Here is a 20,820-nt window from a genome sequence, read left to right on the forward strand (position 1 = left end):
AGTACACCGGAGGGCAGGGAGCAGATTCAGGCTGACCTGTACAGGTTGGATCAATGGGCAGAGAGAAACAGGATGCAATTTAATAAAGATAAATGTAAGGTACTCCACCTGTGAAGGAGGAACCCCCAGCACACCTATAGGCTGGGGAGTGTCCTTCTCAGCAGCTTGGAGGCAGAGAGGGATCTTGGAGTCATAACTGACTCCAAGATGAACATGAGCCGGCGATGTAATGAGGCCCTCAACAAGGCCAATCGTACCTTGTCGTGCATTAGCAGGTGCATGACTAATAGATCAAAGGAGGTGATGCTCCCCCTCTATGCGGCACTGGTCAGGCCGCAGTTGGAGTACTGTGTCCAGTTTTGGGCGCCGCACTTCAAGAGGGATGCAGAGAATCTGGAGAGGGTCCAGAGGAGGGCCACTCACATGATTAGTGGCCTTCGGGAAAGACCCTATGGGGGGGGGGTGAGAGAGCTGAATCTCTTCAGCCTTCACAAGAGACGGCTGAGGGGAGATCTTGTGGCTGCCTATACATTTATTAAGGGAGGGCAACGGGGAATAGGGGAAGCACTGTTTACTAAGGCGACCCAGGGAGTGCCTAGGAATAACGGGTGTAAACTAGTTGAGAGTGGATTTAGGTTAGACATTAGGAAGACATTTTTCACAGTAAGGGTGGCCAGGATCTGGAATGGGCTTCCAAGAGAGGTGGTGCCATCACCTAGCTTGGAGGTCTTCAAGAGGAGGCTAGATAGTCAACTGGCTGGGGTCATCTGACCTCGGTCCTCTTTCCTGCCAGGGGCAGGGGGTCGGACACGATGATCCATTGTGGTCCCTTCTGACTCTACAATCTATGAATCTATGGGCTCAAGCAGGCCCCTATAGCCATTCTCCTGTGGAACGTGAAGAGGAGAATTTTCTTCCCCTTCCTATCGAGGTAGGCTGCATCCCCACAGGCGAGCACAGGACCGGGGACGTTCAGAGCAAGGGAAAGGCATACAAAAGAGAGGAAGGAATGGAGTGCAGGATGGCGAGTACTGTACTTTGTACTTTCCTCCCAACACTAGTGCAAGAACATGACATGGTGTGTGACCCTTGGGTGAGTGCTCTAACATGGCTGTCAGGAGTCTCCCACTAGAGGACAGTGAGTTTGCTAGTTAACCAGATAAAAAGCCTCTCCTTCTTTGTTAGCACATTTCTTAGCAGACTTGTGGATATATTGTTTCCTGGATTTCAACCCCTAACTTGCCATTGTGTGTGGCTTCAAGTAGCAAGCACTGATGGCCTTGCGCAGTGGACTGCCCTAGATGACCTCAGGAGGTCCTTTCCAGCCCTACTTTCCTATAATCCTATGTTTCCAACAGATTAGATAGCATTAATCGGTCCTGACAATAACATTTTCTAAGGACTACTATCATCCAATGCAACAGAACCTGCTAATGTAAATAGCCACTGAGTCACCCTCCCTGCCTGGTGACATTGTGAGAGTGTCTGTAACTAGCTGGCTTCATGCACCTAAAATACTCCACCCTGATATCAGGGGCCAATTTTTCTTAGAACAGGTGAGGCAAATGATTCAATACTGGTACTTGGACACATGGGAGATGGGAGCAGATTTCTAGGGAAAGATGATGTAAAGTCAGGGCATGGTGGCCCTGAGACAGGAACCCCAAGAGTAGCCAAGCTTGGGTAGAAAGCATGGTCTAAATTGTCTTATTGTTAATTTCTTGGTTAATACAGCCAAAGCCCAGGAATGAGTTTGGATTTTACACTGTGTATGGACTTGTTTTAAGGGCTGTGTCCACAGTCCCAAACTGGCCCAACATCCCACCTGTAACTGCAATAACCTCTTGTGGATTTCAACTGACCAGGCCAAATTCAACATCCTCACTGAGTTTTCCTTTGATCCCTATTGAATCAAAATGCAATTAACTTAGATTTGGCTCGTTGGGAACATCCTGTGTGAAGAAAACGACTCCCTACCAGAGGGTTCTGCTCTCTTTCTTTCGGTATGCAAAAAGTAAAAATAAACAATCTCTCTTCAGTGCGAAAAGCCCTAGATCTTCCTGTGGGACTTGCAATCAACTATTAGTTGGCATAATTTTCTTGCTGGTGCATCAAAAAAATAAACACTTTTGGGAATATTTAAGGGTCTTGTCATATCAGACACAAATTTTCCCTGTACCTACTATTCCCAGACTTTCCAGCCCTTATAAAAAAAACCTGATGCAGATAAGAGAAAAACAGCTGGGCATGCAAAAGAGAGACACGTTTTCAGATGTCCTGGAGAAAGCACAGTAGGGGCCTGCTTAATGTACATATTTCATTACCAGACAAACAAACACAACAAAAACAAAAGGCCATGAGAGTTCCCATCCCATATGGGTGGTGCTGCTGCCTAGGGAAGGGTCTCTAAATAGCTCATGAATATGGCCAGTGCATAACTTGAAGTGCAGGAGGGATGGGGGTAAAACATACACATTTTTTAAATGATATAATAGTGAATATCTCAATTTCCACAAATGCCAAAGCGTGGGATGTTGTCCAAGTGCTATTTATATGGCTGAACTACACACACACACACACTCACACACACACACACACACACACACACATACACACACACATATTTATTTATTTTTTCCCTCATTTTGAGCATGGACACTTGTTTTTGCCAACAGTGCTGCTCTCCAGTTGAATAGTAGGGCCCATGCAATGGTAGCATCAAGAACCCTGGACAAGCTAATAAACATGTAACAAAGCCACTGGAGGCCTAAGAAGAGATTGCATTTTCTCAGGGCTTAAGTCTGGCAGTTTGGTAAATCCTAGCATTGGTACTGACATTCTGCCAACACTAATTACCTCTGCAATTTGACCTGGATATATAGTTCTTTGCTACCTGTCTTAAACCATTGGGCCATGATGGTGGACGTTACTGAACACCCCTCACCTTTCTTCCATTGGATGGCTGCATCTCAGTGGCCGTGACTACACGTGCACCGTTACTGTGAAGTAACTTAAGCTACTGCACAGTAGCTGAAAATTACTGTGCAGTGCACACCCGTGCTGCGCAGTAACTATGGTGACTTATGCCAATTCGGGAGTAAATTTACTACCTGCATGATGCAAGTAACAAATTTACTCCCAAGTAGTTACTGCGCAGTAAGGCATGTGTAGACACCTTATTGCGCAGTAACCCTGTTTGTGTGGGCTGACTTGGAAGTAACTTTATTCCCAAGTCGTTGTACACCCAGCGTTACTGCACTGTAATGCCTACATGTATAGATGCTGGTCTAAAAACCGCATAAATGCACGTGTAGACATGGCCTGTGATAGTGGAAAATATTTCCCGGACATTGGTTTGTTACATTTTGTAGTCTTTCAGTCATATGCAAGTGTAGGTTATTTCATGAGCACATAAAACAAAAAAAAAATCTCAACATCAAAACCAAAAAAGACTACAAGGTCTTTGGAAAAGAGACTGCCTTCCACAGCTATGCTACATATGGAATATTATGAAAACAATAAAGCAATAATGATGCTACCCTCAACACAGCTACAAAAGAAATCAAGGCAAAATGTAATAAAGCTAACACAGAAGGGACATGACATACTAAATATAAATAATCAGAGGCTGAAGCAGAACATGCTGTAGCCTAGGGCTGTTTTCCAACTTTAGAATGACATTTTCTATTTTTTGCTTCCATTAACTTAATCTTCTCCATATATAGGTATGTGAAGGAACAGAAGTTTAGCCACCTGGCATTCATGAGCTTGTTCATGTGGGCCCAAACCCATCTGATAGGGATTTGATGGAGTTTTTTGCTTTTCTTCTTTTTCTTTAAATCAAATATATACCAAAACTACCTTGTAAATAAATGAGTGGAAATCTGAGCTACACAATGAGGCTGTTTCAAATTGCAAAATGTTATAACTGAAATAACAGGAAGTTTCGAGCTGCTATAATTAGTGCTTGTGTGAGCAATGACTTTTCATACAAAATGAGTTTTTGATAAAAACTCTAGCGGTGCAGACTTTTGAATCTGTATGCAATTAAAAAGAAGCCTTAGTGGTTAGCACTGAAACAAGGATATTATTTCTTAAGACATCTTTTCATCTCGGGTTTACATATTTGCGAACCTATACATATATGCCCATGTCTATTTTATAGACAAGTATTCATCAAGAACAGTGGTGCATCAGAAGTAGTTAATTTTTTCCCCATAAACTCAAGAGCATCAATGAGATACTGTATTTTGTGTTTGGAAGCCATCAAGTCATTAACAATAAACTATTTTTCATTTATGCTCTGCTTTTGTATTGAATTCTCCTCAGCTGCCATTTTTTAAATGGAAAGACAGTGGTTTGCTGAAGAAAAAGACTCAGAGAAATGTTTTCTGTCCTGCACAGCAGTTACTAGCACTTCGAATCCTGTGCCTCAGCACACACAACAGGTGGAACTGAAAGTCTGGCTGGTTAACCAGTGTGTAACATCAGTGTCAGTCACTGGAATCATTTTGCTGTTGCAAATACAGCAGTATCCTCTGCCTATTCAAGATAGATATACTGAAAGAATGAGAGCAATGCACTACAGTCAGATTGTGACCATTTATCTTTAACTGTCATCTTACTTGTAGTATTAGAAGGCCATCTGCATGTTCAGTGGCACCACCTGGTATCAGAGTGGCATCAGCTGCAAGGGTTAAGCTAACTGCCTGTAGGAGACTGGGCTTGGTACATAAGCCCCTGCCTCAGACCCTAGGACTTTGCTCCTGCTTATCATGTTGTGTGGGTACCCTGACTCCTGACTTCAACTATGGACATAGGTATTGCTACAGACTAGGAACATGACTCAGACTCCCTGGTTATGACCCTCAGCCCCTGATCTGGACTCCCCGTGGGCTCAGGCACTTATATAAACCTATGCTCCTCCAGACTGCTTATGCCCCAATACTTAAAAGTATGACCTTAGCGGGTCATTTTCTAGTCCACATATCCAGTGAAGCCATTAATACTGTGCCCATCACTGCAGTATCAAAAAGCCAGCAGTATTTTCAACTGAACACACCTATCTTTGCTACACAGGCTAGCTCCATTAGCTACCTACAAACAACTATAGGTAGTTTTTAGATACCACTTGTCTTGCTAGGAGGAAGTGGTCTTTTTATAGGAACTTACTGTTATTAAATGGATTTTACCCTAAAGGGCAGAGGATTCCCAGGAGGGCCAATGGTGTTTTAAGGCCTGAGGGCTGTGTAAGCCTCTTGCTTGTAAAGCTAAACCACTAACTGACTTTGAAAACAAAAGGAAATACTGCTGAACTGGGGCTGGCAGAAAATGTAGCTTTGCTAATGTAGGAAGAGAGTTGATAACACTGTTTGAGTCATGTCTCAAGGGCAGAATTGAAACCTTCCATCCAACAGATATACACAGATCACTGGGAGGATGTATTCATTATCCAAGGCTAGAGGGCACATTGTGGTTCAGTCTCCACCAGCTGGGCTCCTGCCTTCAGATACAGCTAATAATAAAACAGACTATCTTCTGAGGTATCTCGTAGCGTAAAACCCACTAGCAAAACATGGACGTCACCACTGGAAAAAAACATTCTGGTGGATGTGCCATGGCTGAATAGAGATGAATCATTTTACCTCTGCACAATCAGGCAGCTACAACCAGCCCCACTACTGTGCAATTCGATGGACAGTTGAAGGTTTCCATACTGAACGCTCAACAGTGAACTCTAACATAGACGGGGAAGCTAGCAGTGGACAAGCCTGGGCATGGGAAAAAAACTGTTCTCCAAGGAAACTGAGTTTCCTACCATCTAGCATGAGGAAGTTTATGAGCTGCTTGTGACACAGGGCCATTATGAAGTTTCACACTTAGGTCAGGCAGGATGGAGGACTTGACTTAGAAATGAGTAGGAGCAACCTCGGCAGACTACCCCTCTGCTAGTAAGTGAAAGACTCAGACCTTAAAGAAAGCACACGAGAAGGACTGCTTCATTCAGCAATATGTTGTGGACCCATGTTTGCAGGTGTAAAACTATTCCTTTTTCAAGGAACATCAGAAAGTGACGTGATTCCTGTAAGCGGAAGGATTTGTGTGGGTGATAGCTTTTATTAGACCAACTGCATGGTTGAGAGAGACTTAGATGAGCTTTCAAATGCAAAGCATTCTTCGTCAAATTTATTCCTACATAAACCCGGCAGCCTTTTGATGATGTCCACCCTGCTCTGCAAAGGCTCTGCTCCCACTCTCCCAGTGCTCTTGCCAGGAACTGATCTAATGTCTTACATAGCGCTGCTGAATTTGATTCTACATGCAAAATTCATTTGCCTCTTGCTACTGTTAAAGATTGCCCCAAGGGTAATCCAGCCCCCTGCAAGGTTTTTGGATGAGAACTTTGCTGACATTCATGCAGGGTGGCAAAGTACTCATAAATTTGACGTTACTGGGGTGAGAGGGGGTTACTGTTTAAAAACTGGAACTCCAGTACTCCTTTAAAACAAAATAAAGTCGTTTGGGTGGCATTGGGGAAAACACCCCCTAAAATTTATGCTCAAGAGTAAAATAAATACAGGTGACAGACAAATAACGAACATTACACAGCAATGGATTATACAGCAGTTAGACACTGTGCTGACAAAAATAGCTGTACTGCATCATGAAAAAGTTACTCATGTTGACAGGCCATAAAATGTTTGCACAAAGGGAAAAGGAACAAAGTAGGAACAATTTGATGCTGTAGCAGCGGAGTTTTTTGGGGTTTTTGCTGAAGTCTTGTAGAACCGGCAGTTGGGTAAAAAGAAAAAAAAAAGGTAAAACCCACTGTAAGTATAAACATCACAAGATATTACTTTGTTTTTTGTTACAGTTGATAGCAGCAAGGCCATTCCCCACTTCTCTATACAAAGAAAATAAGTTTGTCATGTTTGCTATGCCCCTTTGGTCAATCTGAGCAGCTTCAACAGCAGCAGCTTAAATGCATTTCAAAGGCTCTGATGCGGTACAATGCCAGCTGATGTAAACAATTTAATGCTACAGACAACATCCTTGGTTATTATTTAAATCACATACACACAAAGGTTGCTGCTCCTAGAATGCTTATGCTCCAATAAAACAGACACCCACCACTTACGCTAATCTCCCTCAAATAATACGAGTAGTAGGTCCCTTCTCTTCCCTATGGGCCTGCTACTTAAGGTTAATGTCATATGCTCAGGCACCCAGGGCAGCTTTCAACAGCACCCATTGGTGCCCCGTTGTGTTATATGTGCATTTATGTTGACAAAACTAGATTATGCTAAACTAGATTAGGTGATAGGTTCTCAGATTCTCTCTCAACCTCTAACCCCTTTCACTTTGTGGGGCAGAAAATGGACTATCCTTTAAGGAAGACAAAAAAAGGGGTGAAATTGGAGCTGTATCCTTTTCAGGATCACGTACCACCTCCTATACCTCTTTGCAGAAAAACTATTATGTTAGGGCTTACAATGTAATCTACACAATGGGCATGTCTATGTGTGCTTTTATGCATGCCTAAATTCAATGTGCATTTGCCTAATGCACATTAAGGTGATTTAGGCATGTATCTACAAGTGAATGCGCTAAGGCTAAAGTTAGTCCCAAGTCAGTCGATACACGGAGCATTAACGTGCCTTAGCATGTCTACACGTGCGTTAAGGTGCTTTAGGTATTTGCAAAATCGAGTATCAAATTTAGGCATGCATAGCCTAAAATCACCATTTTTAAAGTGCATTAAGGGCATGCACATATAGACCTATGCCCTTAATGCACCTTAAAAATGGCTAATGCTTAAATTGGCATGAGTGGACATGCCTTAGGGCTAGGGACAGACATTCAAAAATCCTAAGCCTGAATTGACTCAATCTTTGCAGGTTAGTCTAACCTGCCTAGGCTGAATCGGTTTGCAGCTATACAGACATTCTCTCTGGACTGAAGAAATGCAGGCACATGCCTGCAGTGGCTCCAGCTAGAAGCTGAGGGGTGCTAGAGCAGCCCTCCCTCCCCTTCCGTACTGCTGAGCTGAGCAGGGGCATGGCCAGGCCCCAGCAGGACACTCTGATTAGGGAGGGGTCTAAACCCCAACTCTGCCTGCACTGTCCCAGGATTTTTCCCACTTGCTTCTCAAGGGGCAGGAGTGTTGCCATACCTATGCCTTCATACCTCAGACCTTCATACTGTCTGCAAAGCTGACAGGCGAGGGAGCTAGCAAGGGGCTGATAACACAGTGTTTATCAGACCAACAACAAAACAATGCCTTTCTCATTAGTTAAGCTTTTCTTAAACAACTTTTTCCAAGGAAGGAACAGAGAGACATTACCAAGTGACTTGTTGATTAGCTCCAAAAAGTCCTAAGCAGACACTGTTCTGTCTGCCTGTCCCAGTGAAACTGGAGACACACCCACATAGACACCATTCAGCATTAGCTAGCATACCACATGCCTAGGGTCTGTGGGGCTGGGGTCCATGCTGTGGGAGATGGGAGGGGAGGAGTGGGGGATCCCTGTTTGAGCAGAGAAGGTAGGTGGGGCAGGGGAAAGCAAGGCGGGCCCTGCTGTGCCTGCAGCCTCTGCTGGAGCTCCAGCTAGGGAGCAGAGAAACAGGGCCATCTCTGGTCTCTGAAGCAGAGAGCACAGCCCAGCCCAAGGCTGCAAAGCATGTGGGATGCTGGGAGACTCTAGTTTAACTTAAACTAGGAAAGGTTCTGGGACAGACACTGCATAAACTGGTTTGACCCAAATCAGGTCTGATACTACAGTCAACCAGGTTCAAATTAAACCAGTTTCGGCCATTTTGAAACTGGTTTATATACACTGAAGTTATGTTCTGTTACAAGTTTAAATCAGTTTCTGATAATTTAAACTGGTTTATGTGTAATGTCTGTCCCTAGCCTAAATGTACAAGTTGGGCTAGCTGGGAATAGGGATAGCACCTTACTCTGCCATGCTAGATGTTGGAAGTTCACATCCCAGAACTGTGGTATTGCTCCCTAAACATACACAGGACAACAAATGTGGTGAAAGCATTGGTTTAAATTCTCAGTTCTTATACACTGGAGTTCCATGCGGTAGAACTAATGCGAGGGTTGGTTCTGGATGTTCAGCTCCTATGGAGTAAGGGGATACTTTGCAGCAACACTGTCTATGGCTCAACACAGTGGTATCACTTACCTTCCTCATTCAACCAATCCTTACTGTCATCTGAAGCACCACTAAGGTCAGTTACATGAGCAAGGTTTTAATTATATGAGCAAGGTCTTAGCCTTGAATTCGATATCTGACAATCAATAAAAAGAGATTATGCAATATTCAGTTCACCTCACCCTGATGACCTGAGCATAGGGAGGATTAAAGAATGGAATGACAAATGTTGACAGAAAGTTTTCATTTTTGTTGAAATGCTTTCATTAATATCTAAAATCCAAAAGCTGCCAAAAAAATAGCTTCATTTCAGTTTGTTTTCATTTTTTTCATTTTCATTATTTTCAAGAATGTAAAATTTAGTCAAAAGGTCATGTTAGCAATGGAAAAAAAATATTGGGAGCTAGGAAAGCACCCTTGAGGGCTCTTTCCTCATCCATACTTTTCCTTCTTTGTCATCAGAGGCCAGTTTTTTTCCCCATTCACCTTGCAGAAAAGGATACAGTCCACAGAGATGTGAATTAAGTTTACAGGCCCTCCTGAGAAACCCCTAAGAAGAGAATGCCTGCAGCCACTTCATCCTGACATCTGTGTACATGACGGCAGCTGGGCATGTAAGAGGGCATTAAAATTCACGTGTACGCACACTGTGTACATATGGGATGGCCAACAATTGGTGCCTCTGTGTCGCATGCATACTTTTAGTTCTAAAGGACCCTGCTTCAATCCAGTTGAACCAGCTGAGACAGCAGCCTTCGCATAAGTGGAGGGCCTGTCTGTGGTTCAAACTGCTGTGGTCCTCAGATAGTAGAGATGAATGCCCATTGCCTGGAGGAACTACGCAGCCCAGTGGAGGGTGCATGTTATAAATTAACAGTTTTATGATTAAGAAATTAATAAATACTTACAGAATGTAAGCAATGACCCCGATGGACCAACAGTCCACTGCTTTACTGTAGGGCTTCTGGGCCAAGACTTCAGGAGCTGAGAAAAAGAAAATCATACAGCTAAATGTTATAAAAACAAAATGCAGTGAATGCAGCTAACGTAGGACTCAACAGTCATTCATGAAAGCTAGACTCTTATTAGCCCGGTTCCGTGTAGTGCCTGCCACTTTCCGTGAGAGCTCAGAGGACTGGGACATGCTCAGCACCCACCAGAGTCAGGCCACACACGAGCAGAACGAGTGTATACATTTCTGAGAAGTGTGATTCATAATGCTAAATTCATCATTTGCTGACAGAGATGGAAAAAACAAATACAAAAAAATATAAAAGACTAGAAAGCTTATAGAGCCATCAGCTTCCTGTCAAAAGAGCTCGGAGTAACTCAAAGAAAAATGAGGCAGTGTTGTCCAATTTCTCAGATGCACATTTACTGAGGCAACTTGGCATCAAATTCCCAAACAGAAGACTTCAGGAAGCATCTCAAAACAAGTGCAGTGTGTTGCCAAGCTGATAAGCTAAAGTCTCCAGGAGAGGGATGAAAGCTAGACAGCTGTCGCCCTACCTCCTACAAGCTGACTAATGAAGCGTCATGGTTGCTGGTGTCAGAGGGAGCTGCTTGCCCTTCTGTCTCAGGGAGCAAGGATACCACAATAGAAGAGAGAGAAAGAAAAAGGGCTAGGAATTACAGCTAGACACACATACAAAGGAACTGAGCCTTCTTTACATCTAAAGCTTTTAGCCACTGTATCTTGAATTTTTCCTGAAATTCAGGGGTTGGGCATTTATTCAAATGATGGAGGGTTTTGTTTTGCTTTTTAAATCACTAGAAGTTTAAAAAGTCAAGTTTTCTTCATGAAAGTCTGAAGAATTATATGCTAGGATCTGTCATTTTCAAATACTTGACACTGAATTTTAAAACACCATGACTCTAATCTTTTTCATGTAAATAAGCTTTTAAGTTTTCAAAGAAAGATGCCCATAGTAATGCAAAAATCATTGCTCATGACATTTCAAAAGTTGACCTGGGTTTAAATAAGCACCAGCTTTTTCAACATCTTAGGAGTTTGAACATCAAAAAACCCAACAACCCCCCCCCACAAAAAAAAAACCCAACAAAAAACGGTTGACTAGGTTCTGGCAAAATTATTAATAGTGAGAGATAATCCCATCTAGGTCAATGGTACTATCAAAGAGTAAGGGGTTACTTGAGGTGATCGAGCATATTCAAATCTTGCCCTTATACAGTTGCTGAAAATGTATCTGGTGCATGAAGAATCCCAGACCCAAAGAGCTAAGAGTCAAAAAAGACAAAAAAACAGACGACAAACCTAGAGGGAAATGTAGTGGAAATGATTAAGGAAGAGCAATGGGTAGGTTTAAAAGAACGAATTTAAGGGGAGACGAGGTACTCAGCAGGCTAATTCTTATGCAGAGGACAGGAGAAAGAAGACATGAAGCCAAGACTGGCTTGTAGGGCAAGATGACTGGGAGAAACAAAGGACAAAATGAGAGCAGAACTATAGCTTGAAGTGAAATGAGGAAGGTCCTTGTAGGTTAGGAAGAAGTAAGCTTCACGCCGTCCTGTAACACAGGATACATGATATTCCCATTTGAGAGATGCTTGGCAGGCTTTGGCCACTATATAAAAATCACATGATTATGACCCTTCTCTTGCAATGTTGTTACTATTCATACTTCCATTTAGCATGTATTCTTTGCAGTGCTCTGATCTTCAAACACAAAAACTATTGAACCCTTGCAGTCCATTTCTGAGGTAACCAATCATTCACCCCATTTTAGAGAAGGGAAAGCTACACACAGGGCGCATCTACACATGAACAATTACTGCGCAGTAACCGAAATTACTGTGCAGTACGAGAGCGTGTCTACAAGTGCATGCCTGTACTGCACAGTAAATATGGTGACTTACGCCGACTTGAGTGTAAATTTGATAACTACATCATGAAGGTATCAAATTTATGCCCAACTAGTTACTGTACAGTAACACATGTATAGATGCCTTACTGTGCAGTAACACTGTATGTGTGGACTAACTTGGGAGTAACTTTAGTCCACACACAGCGTTAATGCCCTAGCCAGCCCCTCCAGCATCTACACATGTGGTGTTGTGGTGGTTTTTTACTCTGCAGCAAGATACTACTTGTATTTATAAGTACTACTCTGCTGCAGAATAAATTAGCTTACTCCAGCCTAATAGGGGCACATGTATAGACACCAAGACATTTATTTCATAGCTAATTATTCAACTGCACAGTAAACATCTTGTGTAGATGCATCCACCCAAGGATAATTTAGACATCTCTCCATTCAGTAGGCTGGATGTAGTGAATCCTATTCTAAGTCACCTAATTTTCCCCCTGTACTCTATAGGGCCTAGGTGACTAGCCCCAGATCATGCAGAGAGCAAGGAAGTGAACAGATCTTTTAAGTCCTAAGCTAGTGATTTCACCAATAGGCCTTCTGTCTCCTCCTGGGCAAAGCAGATGTATAGCAATCAACCTCCTGAACTACAGGGGCAATGAAGTCCTGAAAGAAGTTGAGGTGAACCTGAAGAACAAAGTCTGAGAAGGATCTTAGAAATGGGTGTGCCAAGTAGCAGGGAGGAAAGCAGGAGCTGTGGTTAAAGAGAGAAGACCAGTTGTTCTGTGCAATAAAATAAAGCAGGTGGCCGAGGAGAAAGAGATGAAAATGGTGCAAGGGAGAGTGAATTAACTAGTGGATAAAAATGTATTCCTTTTTCTGTTGGTCTAATCCTGTAGTACAGAATGCAGCAGATGGCCCACTAACTTCCAGCAAACCCACAAGGGAACTGGTTTCCACAGTGATGGGAAGTTGGTATTTTCTGATGTGTGCTGGCACCAGGAAGCACAGGCGGGACCGTGGCTCCCTTTTCCATACCACTCCCTGGAATCAGTGAGGACATTGGGTTGCCCCAGTAACAGTGAGAGGAGCAAACTCCATCACCCAGAACAGTCCTTGCCTTTGCAGAAGTAGAATAGGAAGAAGGAAGGTGTCACCCAGACCCAGACCCCATCTTAGAGATGGTTTTATTCATACCTGTTGTTTGACTGGGTGGCCGTTGTCCCCCTCAATTCATCTGTTCCTCACATTTAGCTCGCTACAACATGGAACTGCCTTTGCCACTGTTTCCTTTCATCTCCCCTTCTCTCTCACTTCTTCTGTCATCTAGAGAGCAAGGAACCGAAGAGCTCTTCTAAGTCCAAAGACCCTTCCTACCCCCGTAGCCTTCTCTTCCCCTACTGAAACTCTAGTGTAAGAGTGATGTTGTAGCCACGATGGTCCAGAAATTATGCAAAAGACAAGGATTTCTTAGGGTGATCTCTCTTATTGGACTGACTATGTAGATGAGATAAAGTTAGCCAAGCTTTTGAATGCAACACTTTCTTTCTTCTGAGCAGAGACTGTCTTACATTAGCATCCACAAGGAAGAATGTCTTACATTAAAAACTTGGCTAATTTCATCCCAGCTACATAGTTGGTCCAATAAAAGATACCACCGTCAGAAATTCATGCCTTCTGATTCTCATCTCCTCTGTACTTTCTCCTTTCCCTCCATAAGGAAAGTCACCACACAAGCAAAAAATCAACCCTACTCATATTCCTATTGCCACAAAACAAAACATCCTGTAAAGAGAACAGCAATACGATGACGGCTGAGCTACCAAAGCAAACTCATGATCCTTGTCAGCCTCTCTCCCCAATACATTCCCCTGACATGGGACTTTCCTACCCTTGTCTCCAGTTATAGTGTAAGCTCTCTGCAGCAGATACTCATTGCTATTAATAAATTGTGCTCGCAGGCTCACAGATTTTAAAGCCAGAAGACACAATCATGATTGTCTAGTTTGATCTCCTGCGTAACAAGAACCAAGGAACATCACTCACTTTCTACACCAAGACTATAACTTTGGTGTCAGCAGAAACACAGCAAGACACACAGGTTTGACTTAAAGACTGCAAGTGATGGAGAATCCCATATGTTCCTAAGGATTGCAATGCCCCTTGGCACTTCATTCATGGACCAGGATTCCAGTGCAGTACATGCTGTACACAAAGAGAATGAAAAGATGCCTCATGATCCAAAAGAAAACCTCTACTACTTTATGTGAAGTGCCTAGTGCCATAAGATCCTTTTTAGGATGACACAGGGTACCACTGGGTACAAATACCTACAAATGATTCATAAGTTAAACATAGGAATTTATAGCATCTTCACAGAAGAATTTCTCTTATTTCTTCCATAGTCAAAAAAAAGAGTCAAAGTTAAAAGCTGGTATTTTCTGAAAGGTAACCTAAAAAGGTTGAGAACTATTTGCCTAGTGTATACACAGGACTTACAATGGGTATGAACATATGTACATTTGGAGCCCTTTCCTTTCAAACGGGAAGCACCTGTTATCTTCTAATTGTTATGCGAGTACAAGCTGAAAATGATACACATGCAGCAAAACAGCTCCACTCTTAACACTGGATGAATCAGTGTTATAGTTGCAGCAGATCTGCTACATTTGTTTTGTGCCTGGCCATCTCTGCTATCCCATATGCAGGGGGCTTGGTGGACTGATGAAAAATGAACTTGTGATCTCATTTCATTTGCAAGTGGAGCGTAAAGTTGTATAGCCCCTAAAGGACTGCAAGACACAGCACTTACTGAGACTGTAGCAAGTTGTTTCAAGAGATGATGCTAAAGAAGTAAAAAAAAAGTCTGAGATCACAATCCAGCCTTCCTTCTCCTGTAAGTAGTCACGATTTGGACACGCTGTGAAGGTGGATGTGAGCTTCAGCCTCACCTGTTCTTTGGATAAACAGAACTTTTGACTTCCTGGTCTGACTTCTGAGTTGCTTTTACAATTCACAAAAAAGAAAAGTCAGAAAAGAAAACTGGAAGGATTCCCCTGCAAAGAGGTTTTTAGGAAAAGCTTAGAATAAGAAAAGTTGCTGCAGCCCTTCAAAGTGAGCTGGCCTACTCTCTACTCAACAACTAAGTCTGCTAAGAAGCTTCCAAAATATGCAATAACTGAATGCCAAAGAACAGTAGCAGTTCATGTTCTCGTAAAGAGCTTAACATATGAGAACTGCTCTGAAAATTTAAACCTACTTAACATATTGTACAAAGTAAATTATTAGAATGTGTTGACAAGACGTCACTTGTTCTTCCCACTGCCCTGACAGCCAAACGTAGCCCTTATTTGCTCCCAGTATTGTACCACCTGCTGGCCATTTTTCTTGAATGGTGGGGATTAAGAATGCCATTTTTATTCCTATTTCACGTGACTTCTAACGAACTGCAGTGCCACGGGCATGCCACCCTCGCACAAATGATGCAGCTTGTGATGAACTCCCCAGAAGAGCACCAAAATGGGAAGTTGGAGAGTCCGACTCGTGTGTGAGAATAAGAAAGATCTCAATATTGGGAGCTTGATGTAGGGGCTGGGCTACACCAGACACATGTACTTGTACGAGTCAGCTACCAGAGGATGCTGGATTGGCCTGCGCCTGCTGTTATGCCAGACTTAGGGGTGTGACTGGTGACTAATTCCGTGTGTGAACCTTTCTGAGGAGCCATGATGAGATTCTGCAACGTAGGCAAGGCTCCAGGTACATAGAGGAATTGTTATAGTGTGATGATGGACAATGCAATCAAGAGTTAGGGGATGAGACTAGAGAGACCCTGAGAATTTGAGCTGCATGTGGAATGTGCTGCCCATTAAGCAGAAATGGATTAAGCCCATCATTTGGGACAAGACAGGGTGGGAGTAAGCAGGGCCTGGATGAACCAAGGGAGAGGCAGTCAGTGCCCAAACCCTGAGAGATCACTGCAGAAAGGCATGTGAAGCTGCTTCAGCCATTGGACCAAAATGGCATTCATGCAACAGCTGATCAATAGGCTGATGGGGTGCATGCCTCTTTCTTCAACTCTGCCATCCCTCCCTTCAGCACCCAGCCCATGTCCGTAGGCTGAGGATTTGCTCCATACAGCAGTGCATTGAGCACAACAGTGTTCCTAATGCACGGCGCACCCCCGCTGGTACTTTCCAGCCCTTGGCTCTTTCCGATCTGGCATTACAAAGAAAGCTCGAAGTCAGTGACATGGAATTTGTGTCTCCAGCCATGACAGCACACAAACAGCCCCTATTCTGTCAAACCGTGATGCAGCTGGGGAGCTCTCATCAGCTATGCTGTCTGAAAAGGCTCTGATGAATGCCCCTCACAAGCTCTGCTTTTACTTTATTACTCATGTTACTGTCTAAACAACTCCTGGGGGTGCTAGCTGCTAATAAGGCTATTTCAAAGACTTACCAGGATTTTCCAGCCCTTGGCTCACAGAGATACTGAGTAACTCAAAAGCAAACACGGAAATCTACTGTTTACTTTAATTTCTTGGTCCAACAGCCTCTGCAGGGCTAAGAAAAACTTACAGCTTTGACATGAGCTGGGATCGCCACTGAATTTCTGGCAAAGCAGAGATGTGGTGAAAAGTCCTTTTGGAAATGTAAGACAAAGACTTAACATGAAGGGGAAAAAACACATACAGAAAAGGGTCCAACCCAACTCCCACAAAAGGAAATTTTCCACAGACTTCAGCAGTAGCTGAATTGGATCCTAAGCCAAGAAAGTTAACCAAATTAATATAGTAGATTCCCTTGAACAGTCGCATGAGTTAGCACTGCTGTTGTAGCTGCAAAAGGATAAGAGCGGTGGACCTAAAGTCTGTCCTGTAATAAGGAAGAGCTGAGAGGCACTGCCTTAGAGAGTGCCTACCATTTAAAATTAATTTTGCAAACCTGCCTGCATAATTTATGAGCCTTAATCCCATTTTCAAAAGTGAATTGAGCCCATATGAGACCAGCTCTCATTGAATGTGAGTGAGGCTTGGCCTCCTAAGTGCATAAGGGCCTTCTTCATTCAAAATCTTCAAGTGACTTGTGATGCTGGATGTTTTGGTTGTTTGGTCCCAAACTGAGGTGCCTTAAAGAGGCCTGATTTACAGAAGAATGGTAAATGTAATGTTAAAAATCAGTAGACATTTTAAAAAATCTGGCCCTGAGGCAGGTACCCTTGAAAACTTTACTCCCATGGAATCAGAGAAAAGGGTGTATTTTCTTTCAAAATGATGTTAGCTAACTCAACTTGACACACCACTTACTGACTAGTATTAATGCAATTTAACACCTTCAAAATTGTGCTGGATGTCCAAAGCGTACCACACCAGAACGTCAAGGTGTACTGTACTCGTATGCATAAAGTTGAGCGCATGCTCAATATTACAAATATTACAAAGCACATGCAGATATTACAAAGCACGTGCTTTGTAATATCCCAGACAAACATCCCAGCACCCGGCAGGCCTAAGCCCTATATTGACTCATCACAAGAATGTAATAGCTGGCCTGGGCCACAATAATGTAATTTTCAATTGAATAGAATGCATCATGAGAATCCTCCTTTAAAAAGTGAAAATATAAAAAGATATCTTGACAAAAGGGCCCTAACTGATTTGAGTTGAGTTGAGTTTTTTCTTTTCTTGTGCAGGGACCGGGACTTCCCTGCTGTGATAGAAGCCGGACGTGAGGGGATCGCCTTCAGACCTCAGGTTGGGGAGGACCGGGTTAGAGAGCTTCTGGAGGGGCTGGACACGTTCAAGTCAGCGGGTCCGGATGCTCTCCACCCCAGGGTGCTGAGGGAGCTAGCTGGGGTTATTGCAGGGCCCCTGGCACGGCTCTACGAGCGATCGTGGTGTTTGGGCCAGGTGCCAGATGATTGGAAGGTAGCTAATGTGGTCCCCATCTTCAAGAAAGGGAAAAGGGAGGACCCGGGCAACTATAGGCCCGTCAGTCTTACCTCAATCCTGGGGAAACTCTTTGAGAAGATCATCAAGGAGCACATTTGTGATGGGCCGGCATCAGAAATGATGCTCAGGGGCAATCAGCATGGATTTATTAGGGGGAGATCATGTCAGACCAACCTGATTGCCTTTTATGATCAGGTCACAAAGGCCATGGACGCAGGTGTCGCGGTGGATGTAGTCTTTCTGGACTTCAGCAAGGCCTTTGACACCGTCTCTCACCCCATCCTAATTAATAAACTAGGCGACTGTGGCATAGATGCCTACACAGTCAGATGGATTGCAGATTGGCTGAAGGGTCGCACTCAGAGGGTGGTGGTGGATGGATCATACTCGACTTGGGGGGAGGTGGGTAGTGGAGTCCCCCAGGGCTCGGTCCTGGGGCCTGCGCTGTTCAATTTCTTCATCAGCGATCTTGATGTTGGGGTGGAAAGCAACCTGTTTAAATTCGCTGATGACACCAAAATTTGGGGGGAGGTGAGCACGCTAGCAGGGAGAGAGAGATTGCAGAAGGATCTGGATAGGTTACAGGGGTGGGCAAACAGGAACAGGATGTGTTTCAATACGGACAAGTGCAGGGTGCTGCACTTGGGTAGTAGGAACCAGCAGCACACTTATACGATGGGGAACTCCCTACTTGAGAGCACGGAGGCGGAAAGGGATCTTGGTGTCATTATTGACTCCAAGATGAACATGGGCCGACAATGTGAGGTCATGGTTGGCAGGGCTAACCGGACCTTGTCGTGCATCCACAGGTGCATCTCGAGTAGAGCCAGGGAGGTGATCCTCCCCCTCTATGCGACGCTGGTCAGGCCGCAGCTGGAGTATTGTGTCCAGTTCTGTGCGCCCCATTTCAGGAGGGATGTGGACAACATGGAGAGGGTCCAAAGGAGGGCCACCCGCATGATCTGGGGACAACAGGGCAGACCCTACAGTGAGAGACTGCGGGACTTGAACCTATTCAGCCTCCACAAGAGAAGGCTGAGGGGGGACCTGGTGACCGTCTATAAACTCACTAGGGGGAACCAGAAGGGTTTGGGGGAGACGCTGTTTCCCCTATCCCCCGCTGGCATAACAAGGAGTAATGGGCACAAGTTGATGGAGAGGAGGTACAGATTGGACATCCGAAAAAACTACTTCACAGTTAGGGCGGCTAGGAGCTGGAACCAACTTCCAAGGGAGGTGGTGCTGGCCCCTACCCTGGGGATCTTTAAGAAGAGGCTGGATACCTACCTGGCTGGACTCATTTGAGTCCCGTTTTTGTTTTTAAGGTTTTTTTTTGTTGTTCTCCCGCCCTGGCGGGGGGTCGGGCTAGAAGATCTATTAGGTCCCTTCTGACCCTAAAACTATGAAACTATGAAACATAGTCACCTTCTTATCACAGAGACAATATCTCTGACAGGGCTTCTGCCAGAAAGAGGCCTTCTCTGAAGTGCTGATATTGATTGTATTTGTGGTGCTGATTTAAAAGTCTAGTTAATGTGCTAATGTACTACCTTCCTAGGGCTGAGGGACTCGCAGAACATTTTAGATGCATTGTAACTGGTTAAGTAATAATGTTCATTTCAAAAGGAAAACAGCGATGTTTCCCAAAACCCTTACCTAGAACAATTTCTGAACAAGGGTTTAGTGCAGGGTCAGCAACGGTTTTGTGCAGAGTGCCAAAAACACCCCCGACTTCAACTTGTAACATGTTGGGGTGCCTGGGGTGGATGGTGGGGGAGCTATGAAAGACTTGATCCTTGTTGTGGCCACATGGCCCCTTCCTTGCCATCCACCCAAAGGCATGCATGCCAAGTAAAATGTCTTCAAGCGCCACACTCTGGCACCCGTGCCAGGGATTGCCTACCCCTGGCTTAGTGTATCTGATCCCAGCACTCTTTCGTGTCTAAGGGAAACCAGCCCCGTGCCTGTTCCAATGACCAGGGGGTACGATGTTGTAAGTCGCATGGTTCCTCCGCTCATTGAAGTCAGCAGAGGTTGAGGGCATTCATCGCTCTTGTGAACTATCAGGTTTGGAAATTATCATTTACTAATGAAAGTTAAGTTAAAGATTATGGTGGTGCTTATGTGGCTAGTTTAGCATGCTCACTTGAATCAAAACTATCATCTTCCTTATCTTTTCTAGCATATAGCTTGTGTATGATGCCCTGAGCGAAAAACACAGTTTTTTTTTCCCCCAAGCAAAGAAAAGGCCACAAAGTTTGAACAGCATCTAGCAACTGGGTTGGTCTCAAGCAGCCATAATATAAATAATAATGTTAAGTCACGGGACATTAGTAACCTCATGCACATCAGCCCTTAGTTCTGTTCCCAGTGGAATTCACTCAAGTGTTCCCCAGGAGCTAAAGAACCTGACTTCATAAAAATGGGCAATTTTCATTAAAGACAGCAACTACAAGGGAAATGGTTGTAGGACTAGTCTTTAAAAAAGACCTTAGGAATGATCCTGGGAGCTGCAGACCGATGACATTTAATTCAGCACCAGGTGATTTTGCAGAAACAGAGGCAGGAAAACTACCTCTCCAGTCTACTAGAAATCTTTAAGTGGGCTAACACAACAGTACACAAAGGGGAACTAGCAGGTAGAGATATTAATCTTTTCTCCACAACAGACTGCAGTGAAATTATATATTTGCGGCATTCAGTCAACGGTGTAAGATAAGAACCTAATCAGAATAGAATTAGATGAGAAAGACTGAACAAATTATCCGTTTCCATTGTGCCGGAAAGCTGACATTTTTAGGGCTCAATCTACCAGATTTAAGCAGGAGTTGCTCATAAAACTGCTGCTCTTCTGATTTGCCTTCAGTTCAGTGGC

The 20,820-nt window shown here is 43.9% G+C and overlaps 1 protein-coding gene across 2 annotated transcripts in view; it reads right to left on the bottom strand.

The window, feature by feature from the left end:
* The window catches only part of CAMK1D (calcium/calmodulin dependent protein kinase ID), a 262,311-nt gene that overhangs the window by 34,727 nt on the left and 206,764 nt on the right, over positions 1 to 20,820 (bottom strand). For both annotated transcript variants that reach the window (XM_025202299.1, XM_025202300.1), the window contains exon 6: positions 10,073 to 10,148. In XM_025202299.1, the coding sequence (XP_025058084.1) occupies positions 10,073 to 10,148 (76 nt within the window). The remainder of the gene's footprint in view (positions 1 to 10,072; positions 10,149 to 20,820) is intronic.

This window comes from Alligator sinensis, unplaced genomic scaffold (genome assembly GCF_000455745.1).
Source record: "Alligator sinensis unplaced genomic scaffold, ASM45574v1 scaffold1216_1, whole genome shotgun sequence".
Classification (NCBI taxonomy): Eukaryota; Metazoa; Chordata; order Crocodylia; family Alligatoridae; genus Alligator; species Alligator sinensis.